General features: G+C 34.2%; 2 protein-coding genes across 4 annotated transcripts in view; one reads left to right on the top strand and one right to left on the bottom strand.

Annotated features, from left to right (window-relative positions):
* Positions 3,231 to 7,076, top strand: LOC109225036. Its single transcript, XM_019389631.1, has 5 exons — positions 3,231 to 3,649; positions 3,775 to 4,326; positions 5,041 to 5,298; positions 5,382 to 5,473; positions 6,057 to 7,076. The coding sequence occupies exons 1-5, from the start codon at positions 3,551 to 3,553 to the stop codon at positions 6,841 to 6,843; spliced, it is 1,788 nt and encodes a 595-aa protein (XP_019245176.1). The 5' UTR covers positions 3,231 to 3,550; the 3' UTR covers positions 6,844 to 7,076.
* The window catches only part of LOC109225022 (protein UPSTREAM OF FLC), a 10,691-nt gene continuing 5,433 nt past the window's right edge, over positions 7,356 to 12,613 (bottom strand). For all 3 annotated transcript variants that reach the window (XM_019389621.1, XM_019389616.1, XM_019389624.1), the window contains exons 5-7: positions 10,046 to 10,676; positions 8,816 to 8,920; positions 7,356 to 7,683 (exon numbers count right to left, since the gene is read on the bottom strand). In XM_019389621.1, the coding sequence (XP_019245166.1) occupies positions 7,524 to 7,683; positions 8,816 to 8,920; positions 10,046 to 10,676 (896 nt within the window). In that variant the 3' untranslated portion in view covers positions 7,356 to 7,523. The remainder of the gene's footprint in view (positions 7,684 to 8,815; positions 8,921 to 10,045; positions 10,677 to 12,613) is intronic.

Here is a 12,613-nt window from a genome sequence, read left to right as displayed (position 1 = left end):
GACCGAATTATCGGTGATCCAACTCACATCTACTTTTACTTGACGGTCTAAATTATATTTGCTAATGGTATCAAGAAATTTTTACCCTATTAATACAGTTTAACTTTTGATTATAAGATAGCTAACAATTTATTAAATTATTAATTAATGCTTATGGTTAAAATTACCTATAATTATTTTATAAGTGACACGATTATATAAATATTGTTCTTGTAAGCTGTTTTTTCAAGAAAAAAAAAAGAGAGCATGAGAATGAAAAGCAATTACTAAAGGCTCAACAAGAGGGCAGTGCCCATTTAGAAAGAAATGTTCTTATAATTACAGGGGCGGATACAGCCCTTTAGTATCGGGTTCAACTGAATTTAGTACTTTCATTGTGGAATATAAATTTATGTGTAAAAATATATTAAAATTACAATAAATAATATATATGAACCCATAACTTTAAAAATATAATGGTTCAATGCTATAAATCTAAAAGGTTGAACCCATAAAGTTTAGATCCTGGATCTGTCTTTGCTTATAATACATGTATTACTACCATGAAATCAATTTATAAACTATGATGAATAGCTAATTGATATGAACCTTCGTTCTTTCTATACAGTTTGTTTTCTAATGGCATCGAAGAAAAGATTAAACTTTTCGAAAAAAATGGTAAAATTGTAGTTTAGAAATTAAAAGGAAATTATATGCTATAGATCATAGAATCGTATAGGGTTAAGAGATAGACGGACTTTTTTGAGCACATGGGAATCATCAATATATTTAACTATTGCTAGCCTTTTTCAGATTATTAAGCTCTCGGCTGGATATAAATTTTGGCTACCTTTTAACTAAAAAAAATTAAAACATTGTTTGTTTAAGGAAATTAGCCATTTTTTTGAAAAAACTTTGAAGAAAATTTTTCAAGTTCCAAAAATTGGCCCTTCCACTAACGAAACTTCACAGTTTTTCAAGTAAAATGCATGTTCAAACATAACTTCAATTTCCAAAAAATATTTTTCAACACAACTTCAAAAATTCTTTTTTGAGTTTCAACCAAATCTATGTTCAAATGCCAGCTAAATGTTTTTGATTTCTTTTCCTTCATGTTTGGTGGAAATGACATCAGGTAGCCATTTTTAAGCATGTTGTTTAAAATATATCCACAGTTTAAAATTTATATAAAGATTAGCCAATTTCGCTCAAATTTCAGAACACGACATCCTAGAGTACCTCAAAGTTCAAACTTCAGGACATCGTGTCCTAAAGTTTTGAAAATTGTGTCCAAAAGTTCGAATCTTATGTCCTGAATTTTAAATTAGTAGTCAAAAATTCAGGATACTTATAGTCCTGAATTTCAAATTAGCAGCTCAAAAAATTCAAGACACTAAGTCCTGAATTTCCAAATTCAAGATACTTAGTCCTGAATTTTGGGTAAATTGACTAATTTTAAATACATTATAAATTATGAATATATTTTAAATAACGGGTTTAAAAGTGGCTATTGATGCACGGAAAGGCCTATGAATAGAGAACGCAAGAATAGTAAAAGAAAAAAGAAATGGGAGGTGTATGCAACTTTTAGTAACTACTAGGGCCAGTTTCTTTAAACTACAACTTACTAACTGACCATCAAGAAGGAAAAAAGAAGATTCAAAATAGAATAAAGAGGGTGTTTGGCTAAGCTTATAAGCCGGTCAAACTAGCTTATAAGCACTTTTTGACTTATTACGTGTTTGGTAAAGTTAAAAGTGCTTATAAACCAAAAATAAGCCAAAGCCATAAGCTGGTCACCCCTAGCTTATGAATTTTTAGCTTATAAGCACTTTAAGTTTGACCAAGAATTTTACTATTTTATCCCAAAAATATTCCTTTCAAAACAAAACTCCTACATCGATACTCACTGCCTCACGTGTTTTTTCAACCTAGACCCCCGCCTCTTCATGTCTGCAGTGTCATTGACTACTTGAGGTAAGCAAATTCTCTATTCCTTTGCATATTTGTATCTATGTGATTGTGTATTAATCTTTGAACTGTATGTAATAAACGAGGACGTATCAAATTTTTGGTATATTCCTTTCTAAGTGTTGTGGTGATGAAGACGGTGTTTCTCTTCAAATATTTTATTTTATATAGATTTATTTTTTACTGAGAAACTTTTGTCAATTTATTAATTATAAATAACTTATGACTATATGCTTATCATAAAATAAATTGTATTTATCATAATTATCTAATCACAATTGTATTTAAAATAAAATGACAAATAGAATATTTTGTATTTGAATCGATCTGGAATCTAAAATTTTGAAGAAATGATGCCCTTATAAGTGTAAACAATTCTAAGGTTATTCAAGTCATTTTAACAGAAAAATAGCTTATCAGCACTTTTTTATCAAATGCTGCAGCAACTTATTATCAATTTCAGCATTTGTATCCAAACACGTAACTGCTTATTTATTAAATCAGTTTCAATATTTAAAAGTATTTTTCAGCACCTAATAATTATCAGTTACTTCAAATCAGCTAATCCAAACTGACTCAAAATCTTTTGCTATCAAAAAATTCCCGGTATTCAATATAAAAGATGTCAGGTTACCACAATTGAAGAGTCACTATCTTGACTAGGGTCTATGGTTTTCTCCGTCTGTTGGATAAATCGTATCATGAGTATCATTTGTTGAAGTACCTCTTTGTCCTTTAGTTTGGTTTCATTTCTTATGATATATTTTCCATAAAATATTTTCTGGCCAATTTGTCTCACTATCTAACTCGACTAAAATTTAGAAACTATTTTAAATGAATAATCAGAGAAAAACGTAAGTGGGAAAAGTAGTTTTTTTCCTTTTAATGAAAAATAATGTGAACAAAAATATTATGGAAAATTTTGGCCTAGCTAATAAGCAGTGATGACTACTTACAAATATGAGTTGTCGCCAAAAATTGAACAACAATGCGCATTACGGCCAAGTTAATATAGATTTTGCTTTGCTAACTTAAGCATAGTATGCTAGGTGATGAAATAAAATGAAGAAATTCCTTAGTTTATAAAGTTTTTTTACAATTATTCCCAACTCTTTTTTTCCAAAAACTTAGGAACAAAATAATCACATTTAATAATTTAGGGAATCCAAAACCGAGCAGTTGAAACAAATAATAGTTGGCAGTGTCACGTAGGAGCATACTACTACCTTTTTAGTTGAATCTTGTCTTTTACTACTGGGCTTCTGGATGTACTCTCTGATATCTGCGCCCATTCCTGATTCCCCTCTCTCCCTCCCTCTCTCTCTTCTTATTTCTGCAACTTTCTGTCAGCTAAAGACCACATCCCCGTTTGACACGTGTCCTTTAGCTCTCCCTCCAATGTCACCGTTTTGAGATTCCCCCTCTAAACTCACTCTTCCCTATACCCCCTCCACTTCTCTCAAATCTTGCAGCTGCTATTCCATTTGTTTCTTTCCCTTTTACCCCTTCTCTTCTTACACTGCCATGTTTGTTACTCTTTCTTTGTTCTTTTTGCTTCAGTTTCTGAACTTTGTTCCTCTTCTTCCTCATTGTAATATTAATGGCGTCTCTAACGCCTGGTATTTTGCTTAAACTCTTGCAACATCTCGATGATAAACAAACCAAAGTTGCTGGTGAGCACCGCTCTGCTCTTCTTCAGGCAAGTCACGTGCCTCCTTATTTTAAGCTCCTTTCAAAAACTAAATTTTACTATTAGGTGCATTTATACATATCTAACACGTTGTTATGGACATTTCTTGATTTTTTATTTAATGGGGTTTTCAGGTAATCAGTATAGTTCCATCACTTGGTGATGATCCATGGAAAAGCAGGGGATTTTATCTAAGGGTATCAGATTCTCAGCATTCAGCGTACGTTTCTGTATCAGAAGAAGATGTTGATTTGATACTGAGTGACAAGATCCAGCTCGGTCAGTTCATTCACGTGAACCGGCTTGACTCCGGTTCCCCTGTTCCGGTTCTTCGTGGCGTGAAGCCGGTTCCCAAGAGGCGTCCATGTGTTGGCGATCCTAAAGATTTGATCTCCAGTGATTTTTTGACTGCCCGCAACCGACCCGACCCGAAAAGGGGGAAGAAAAATGCTGAAGTGAAACGGGTCGAGGTTAAAACCAAGGTGAACAGAGTGGTTGTGAGTGAGGATAGGGATATAAAATCAAGAAGGCAGTCCGTTGGAAATGGGAAAGTGGAAGGGTTAGAGATGAGGAGATTGAGTTTGGATTCAGTGAGAAAAGGATGGGATCGGAGCCCCGGTGAGAAAAATGGTGCTGGAGCTACACCTAGGTCCAAATCCAAAAGCGGGTTCTCGGGTTCGGATTCTGTAAGTTACCCCACTTGTAGGTTTTTGATGGGCTTTTGGCAGAATTTGACTTCATTTATTTTAGGTTTGAGAAAGTAGTAAAGTTTTACTTTTTAGGTGTTAGTTTTGTGCTTTAATGTTGTTATCAACTGCATTATTATTACTGTTTATCTTTACCATTACTGCTGTGTTTGGTAGGAGGGTCCTTTTTTTTCCCTTCCTCTTTTTAGGTCAATGCGCTGATTCTAGTATTATACCTAGGGCAGAAATGGTCAGACAATGATGCACTAGGTTAATTTCACTGTCCTTGTCTGTTTCTTCAAAGAGATCAGATTAATTAAGTTCATATCTGGATTAGATTTAAACCCTAAAAATGTGGAGGTTCTTTCGGTTCGATAATGGATGGACGGATGGATTGGTTACTGGATCAATCTGTTCATGCTAAATCCTGATACTGCAACACAATGTTGTAGCTCAAGTTACCTGGCTATTTCGTCACCTTGGAAATGCTAAGAATTGTATCCTGTAGTTACATGGCTTGCTCCTGTATGGCTTCTCATAGTATCTTATAGAACGCGGATAGTGAATCATCAGGAATCATGTTACTAATGCTGTTTTTATCTGAAGAATCTGAAATTTTAGTTGGTCATTTTATATTGACCAAGTCCTATTAAGAAAAATTCACGCCTATGTTGTGTTGATTGTGTTTGAATTGGATGAGTCGATATTTTGCAGCTTCCTTCTGTGAAAAAGCCTTCTTTTGACAAAGTTTCAACACCAAGACATTCAACTGCAAGTATTTCACCACTTACAAACAAGAATATTATTGTCTCGCCAAGATCAGTTACCAAGCCCACTAGAAAAGATCTAGACCTTTTACAAGATGAGACTCTTCCATGCAATCTGACTAAGGTGGCACTCAGTTTTAAGAATTGGTCCGACTCTAGGATTTCATGGAGTTCACTTCCATCAACGGTTCGTGATCTTGGCAAGGTACATAAGGAATATGAAGTTGTAGTTTTTTAGTCTATGTTAGTATTATGCTTGTTTATCAAATTGCGAATTATAATCTTCAGGAAGTTACGAGTTATAGGAATGTCGTGTTTCTGTCTGCTATGCATGCACTAGAAGAATCTGCTGCTGCTGAAGGTGTAATCCAGTGCATGAGGTAAATAGTTCATCTTTTCTTTTTGATGTCTCTACTTACTTCACATGTATTTATATGGATACTTGACTTGAGACTACTGGAATGTAAGCTCTACCTTTTGAGCATAAAATGAGATACATCATTTATTGGTGTGTATTCATAAATAAATTCCACGTAATGTCTTGTTTGCTTAGCTCTACTATACGGCTATGTGCCCCAATCTTGATTATGTACTTTCATTTTAATTCACTACATGTCGCTCAACCTGAGTGCTCATACTACAATGTTATCTTGCAACAGGTACATAGTTTATATATAGGTTCCATGCAAGACTGTTAGGATCAATGTATACCTTTCTTTAACAATTTCCCATTGGCTCGTGTTATGCACATGAATAATTACCCAAAAGTAATCATCAGATTGAATTTTAAGGGAAACACTCTTCAGGTGCCAAGGATTGGTTATTATCTGAATACCGTCTTGAATTGATATTGTGATATAAAATCTCCACTGCGGTGATAACGTCTTCTTTTTTTTCTGAATTATGTTCAGTCCTTAAGACATAAAAGGTAAGACACTTTCCTTACCAGCTACCTCTTTACAGTATGTTTGCAGAACTGTGTGAATCATCGAAGAAAGTACCTGCTGGACAACTGGTGGAGCAATATTTGAACCTTCATGAAAACATGCAGAAAGCAGCGGCTGTTGTAAAATCATTGGTGACGAGAAGAACTCCTGAAGCAAAAGGCAGTGACAAGTTCTGTCTGCCGAATCCCTTTCCAGAAATTTGCCATAATTTTACAAATAAGAATGCAGCCTCTTGGATTCAAGCTGCAATTGATTCCGAGCTTTCCAGTTTCTGTTTGTTCATAAAGGAAGGCAAGAAGGGGAATTTAGATAATGAGAAGTCTCATTATATTATATTAGAAAACAATCCAAAGAATAGTGAAGCAGAGAACCAGTCACCTAAAAACAAGCAAAGCCCTAAAACCAATGGGCCATCTGGTCATGATTCTAGTGGAAGAAGATCAGTATCTCATTCGAAGCAGCATTTACCAGCTATAAGAAGGACGAAAACTGAAAGAGAACAATGGTCCAAAGGGAGTGGGCTGAAGGAGTCTGCAATTTTATCTGAAAAGTTGCTTGCTTCGTCTCGTGCTTGGTTCTTGAACTTTTTAGAAGATTCTTTGAACAAGGGATTTGGGCTGAATACCGTGGAAGGGAATTCTGAAATTCCAGGTCTTCTTGGTCAGCTGAAAAGGGTCAATCAGTGGTTGGACGACATGGTTAAGTTAGGAAGCCGAGTAGATGAGAGAGTAGAGGGATTAAGAAAGAAGTTATATAGGTTTTTGCTTGATCATATTGACTCCTCCATTCTTGGAGGTAAGTAATCAGCGATGGTCTTAACTACTGATGCCATCAGATTTAGATATTTCCTGGAAACATGAATATGGTCATTAACACAATACCTAGTTGATGGTCTCATCTTTCTGACTGCTGTAGCATTAACTTAGCAGAGGCTCTAAGAAATTAAGAGAGTAGATGTAGCTAGTGATTCAGTATCCAATTGTATAGAAGTTAGCTTCATTGCTTCTTTGAATTGGGAAACTCAACTTAAATCGAAGATTTACCACATTGACAAGTTTGCTATGTCTCCAAATATTCACTGCCTCCTATGTATTTTTGTTGCCTTCAACCATCAAAATTCATTTGTCATTTGGTAAGTTTAAGCCCCTTTTTTTTTTTTTTTTTCTTTTTTTTTTTTCTGTTTAATCATCCGGTATTCCTTATCCATTGGCTCGATTAATTTGGTTTGTATATAGTAGTTTGAGCTTCAGCAATGAGTATAGTTTAGAACTTGAGATTAAGGTTGAAAACCAGGATTATAACTACTGAAAGCAAGTAAAGGAGACTTGACTTCTACATTCTTGAATTGCATGGAATTTTGCCTGTGGACCTTCTTACTCAAAAATTTACACAGAAGGCTTGTCAAAGTTTTAATAAAAAACTTAAATCTAATTCAAAAAGAAGTTGAAGAAGATAATTTAAAAAAATGAAAGCTGGCATTTAATTAATGAGTCAAATAGGTTCCAGAAACAGAATCCACTTTTGATGCATCTTTGGAAGTCTTCTCAGTAGCAGAATTAGAACCCTTTGCCAGAGCTTTCATCCCTTTGCAGGATTTCATGTGGGTATGAAGTTTCTCTGGCTTGAATGGCTTTCCACATTGCCTGCAACCACAGTAATAAATTTAATACTGCTGACGTTTTTGTCTTTTTTTTTCTACACAAAGAAGAAAAAGGTAAAATCATATTCAAAGAGTTATTTTTTGGCCAAGTGGACTGAAAAGGTCAAAGTAAAACTAAAAAAGATAAATCTTTGACCTACAGATTCCCATTTTGGTTGATTTGGCACAGAAGATAGATCTAGTAAAACATATTAGGGTCTTAATCACAAGGTTACCATTTACCAGTTTTCTTTTGGCTGACTCGGGTTAGCTGGGTGGTTGATTACAATTAGCTTTATCTTTTTAATTTTTTTTTGGTAAGGAATAATACTTAAGATGGAAGAAGTCTGCTAGCTCACTCCAATTCTAGACAGGCAATATAATAAGAATTACGATTTTTCTTTGTAAGAACTAAACACGCAACTCAGAAAAAGCTATGGAATTTTCTCTTCTATTTAAGACTTGATCGGCAAAGTTACTCTTGATTTGTGTAAGTGGGACATAAAAAATATTAGGAGGAATAATGAAAGTATGCTAAAGCTATCGCATACACCAAGGTACCTCCAAAAAAACTACTTAAACACTTGAGCTCAAAAATATTATTCCTTCCAGTCCACAATAAGTGACAAATTTACTTTTTTATTTTAGTTCAAAATAAATATCCATTTATATAATCAAAAAAAGATTCAATTTTTATTTTTTCAAAATTACCCTTATGTACATATCCCTAAAAAGTCATTTACTCCTCACATTTGAGAAGAGAAATAAGTGCTAATATAACTATGGTGCAACATTTAATAAAGGTAGTTTAGCCTCGCTAACTACTTTCGTCTAGAATTTAATATTTTCTTAATGAGTATGTCAAAAGCAAATTGGTCTCGACCGGAGGAAGTACTTTGCTTATAGCAATAAGTAGAATGTGATATGGAACTTTGTGTATTTGTGCAAGAATTTTGCCGTTGTAGATTCACGATAAGGAACAGAAAAGACAGGAGGTTAAAAAAAAATGTCACACTCTTCAAGTCCCTATGTACGTCTTAATTTTAAAGGCACTCAAACTTCAAAATTTTGACTATGATTATCGAGAATGTAATAAGGAATATTTTGATATGTATAGTTATTGCCAAGGAACTTACGAGCAATTGGGTACATTGACTGGCTTGTAATTAGCAGAAACTGATCTACGACTACCAAATTCATTTTTGTTCTTTGACGAACTGTATGCCCCATCACAACTTTTCCTGCAATCAAATTTTAACCCACAATTAATTAATCCACATTAAATTTAAAGTACTCCATCATTTGACAAGAAAATGATTTTAATAAAAAGTGCACCCATATTTAGTACTAGTAACTACTCCCTCTGGTTCAAAATAAGTAATTTTTTGGATGTTTTCACACAGATTAAGAAATTCATCTTTTAGCATTAATTAGCAATAGAATTGACCATATTAACCTTTACTATCTCACATAAACACTCCTAACACATATTCCAACACTATTTACTCCCAGGACAATGTAGGAAAAAAATAATTAATTCATTCTTGAAATCTGGAAAAATCACTTATTTAGGACCACAAGAAAAAGGCCAAAAAATCACTTATTTTGGACCGAAGAGAGTACTTATATTATGCTCTCAACCGAAAAAATATAATCTATTCATTAAATACAGTAACTGTCAACCAACTACATCAATGTTAGAAAGAAAAGTATTCCCTCTTTTCAGTTTTAGTTGTCAAGTATTCTAAAAGTAAATTTTTATTTGCACTTATCACTTTTCGCAATATTAAAAGAAAAACAATTTATTTTTCCTGTTTTGCCCTTAATGAATTACGCATTCCAAATCATTTTCCAAATCCATTAAGACGATACACCAATTAATATGGGTATCATGATAAGTTCTGCACTTTATTTGTTATATCCTAAGGGGTGTGCAAAGTTAACAATGGACAAGTAAAAGTGAACGGAGGGAGTATAATGTATGTCAAGCAATATGACACCAATGTCCTAAGGCAAATTCAGGATTTTAATTTTATGAGTTCAATATCCCGTCAAATTTAATGAGTTCAAAATTTATTATATGTACATATTTTAAAAAAAATTGGGACAAAAATACTGGATATGCGCAAACCCGTAGCCTCTACATTGGATACGCCCATGCCAATGTCAAGGATAATATCATTGTTGTTCATGTACTATCCATAACATTTCTGTTCTCGCGATATCAACTGTGTATTATTTGTGAACACACTCTTTTTTATATAAATATTCTGAATTGAACTTAATTAACCAATCACTAATATACGCTAAGAAATTAAAAAGGAATAATCTGATAAATAAGTGAAAATGTAAATGCAAAAAATTACCTTCCATTAGTATGTTGATGCTGTTGATTCCAAGCAGTCCCAAAAATCCTTTGAGATCCTCCAACTTTCTCAGCTTTATAAATCTCAGACGAAAAACTCACTGCTTTTTCACCAGAGCTACTAAAGGAAGGCCTACTTTTTCGAATTGGAATGATTCCAGAATCATTTGTATCCACAGCTCCGCAAGTGATCAAATTCCTGAAAATACTTGAAGCTCCATTTGAATAACTTCTACTCTTATTAAAACTTGGATTTTTCGATGGCTTTTCTGAACTAGGAGTAGTACTAATCTTTTCTCCATTTTCTTTAACATGATCCTCAGTTTTCTTCTTGGTTTTCTTTGAGCCAAATGAAGATGAAGAGGAAGAAGAAAAAGAAGAAGAATTGTTCTCAAAGATGTTAACTTTTTCTTGTTTCGTTTTGTTTTCTGAATCTTTTTCTTCTTCTTCTTGGAATTTTGGTGAATCTGTGGTGAGTGTGGAAGTTTCAGAGGCAATGTTTTGAGATTCTTCTTCAATCTCTGATGGGGTTTTCTTTGATGAATCCATGAATGGATCTTGAATATGATCTTCTTGATTGGTTTGTTCCTTTTGCATGGTTGCTAGTACTCCTTTTTCACCACATGTAACATCTGCACAATTTTAAAACATTTATAAAAAGAAGTTCAGTTAATACGTTTCTTGAATGGAAGGGAATTTTTGATTAGGAATTTTGAGATCGACTTTAAAGCTGATTGATTTGTTGATGATGATAGGATATAATTACGTATTTTAGTCGATTGTTACATTCCAATTTATTGCACTTTAATTGAGTTTGAGCTTTAATCGCTAGTGTTTTGCACTAATGGTGTGTTTTATGCCTTGTAGGAGTAATTCCGAGCTATGTAGATGTTATGGAATGATTCAAGTGATTTAGAGTTTTGAAGTCTGAGTAAAAGCTCAAGGAATTAAGCCGGGATCGTGTTCGGGGATCAACGGATGATAATTAAGAATGAACGGCGAATCGAGTAGGCATATTGCACACTGTCTAGTAAAATGCAATTAACTTTTCGCTCAGAACTCCATTTGGGCTCCACAATACATGGTTGGAAAGCTAACTCAAAGGGCTACAACTTTCATGTTTTACATTTTTCCAAATTCCCAACAAAACAGGGTAAAAAGTGCGCGTCAAGTGAGCGGCTGCACTCAGGCCGCACTCGTCAGGCAGAATCAAAGTGGATATGCGCGGTCCAACCGCGGCCGCGCACGTCATGTACGGGAAAAGTGTCCTTTTTCGCGTAGGAGAAGGTATAATTGTTTGGGCCCAACCCTGCTTGGTATATGTACATGGAAAAATGGTATTTTGAGGACTTTTGACATAATTTAGACCTAAGGAAGCTAAGGAGACTGGGGATTCGACCGAAGGAGGCAAGAACACATTAGTAGCAAGGTGGAGAATTCTTCTACGAATTTTTCACTTCCTTCCTCCTATTTTCATTATTGGTTATGAATTCTAGTATTGTAGTTTTTCATACTATTATGAATAGCTAATTTGTTATCTAGGGTTTTGATGGAACCTATTGAAGGATGATTTTCTTGTTACGTTAATATAGATTAGCCATAGTATTTTCTCTATTTGTTCAACTATATTATTATTGTGGTTGGTTGAATAACTCTCAATCGACTGTGCCTATTTAGTGTGTATTACTCGGGAGAGAGTGCATATTTTGGCAGTTGTTGAACAACATCACTCCTAACATATATGAGGGATCAATACGAAGGGCTTAAAGGTGGGATTAGGGATAACGAAACCTTGGGTGCGATCTGAGCGAGCCGTATTTAATGCCAGTTAGCGTAATTCGAGAGAATATATCTAGTAAATTGTGGTAATTACTCGGGAGAGAGTTACGACAGTCAGAGCGCTCATGATCGGTAGTGAATACTTAGGCGAATTTATACAAAACGTAGCGGGAAGGATTCCGACAATAGGGGAAATCATAACTCTAGACCTCCTTAATCTTGTCTCTAACCCTTAGTATCTTTAGTTGTTAATTTACTATTTTAATTTGTTAGTTAATTAGTTAAACATAAGAATCTTAATATCTATACGTTAGGAATTGTCCACGCTTGTCTTCTTGGTGATAGCGAACAGCTGTAGCTAAGCCTTAGTTCTCTGTGGGATTCGTCTCGGACTTGTAAACCGGATTATATTTGTATCGATCGCTTAGTCTTTTTTATAAGGCATAGTTGGGCGTGATCAGTTGACAACTATTCGCTAAATCAATGGATTTGTATTTTTGGAATTGATTGTAATAAGTAAAACACGTAAACTACTGATTTTGAATGTCTTTTCCAACACTAAAATGAACTAAATTTATGCTAAGCAATTCATTTAATGAGAAGAGATACAGGAGTTATATGCTTAGTTACATGTACTCCCATTACAAATTTTAATTCGATTAGGACTTATACTTCTGCATATTTGTACCCTTTGAAAACATTAGAAGATGACTAATTAAAAGTGGTAAAAGGAAAAATTGTTGGTTATTTAGCAGTAAAGAATGGGAAAATTGGGAGTAAAGAGGGGGGG

Source organism: Nicotiana attenuata, chromosome 1, assembly GCF_001879085.1.
Source record: "Nicotiana attenuata strain UT chromosome 1, NIATTr2, whole genome shotgun sequence".
In the NCBI taxonomy this organism is placed as follows: domain Eukaryota; kingdom Viridiplantae; phylum Streptophyta; class Magnoliopsida; order Solanales; family Solanaceae; genus Nicotiana; species Nicotiana attenuata.
Note: the sequence above shows the minus strand (reverse complement) of the source record. Positions and strands in the feature narration are given on the sequence as shown.

Coding starts and splice junctions, on each gene's coding strand:
- LOC109225036 (XM_019389631.1), top strand. CDS start 3,551: ATGGCGTCTCTAACGCCTGGTATTTTGCTTAAACTCTTGCAACATCTC. Junction 3,650..3,774: donor ACCGCTCTGCTCTTCTTCAG/GCAAGTCACGTG, acceptor TGGGGTTTTCAG/GTAATCAGTATAGTTCCATC. Junction 5,474..6,056: donor GGTGTAATCCAGTGCATGAG/GTAAATAGTTCA, acceptor ACCTCTTTACAG/TATGTTTGCAGAACTGTGTG.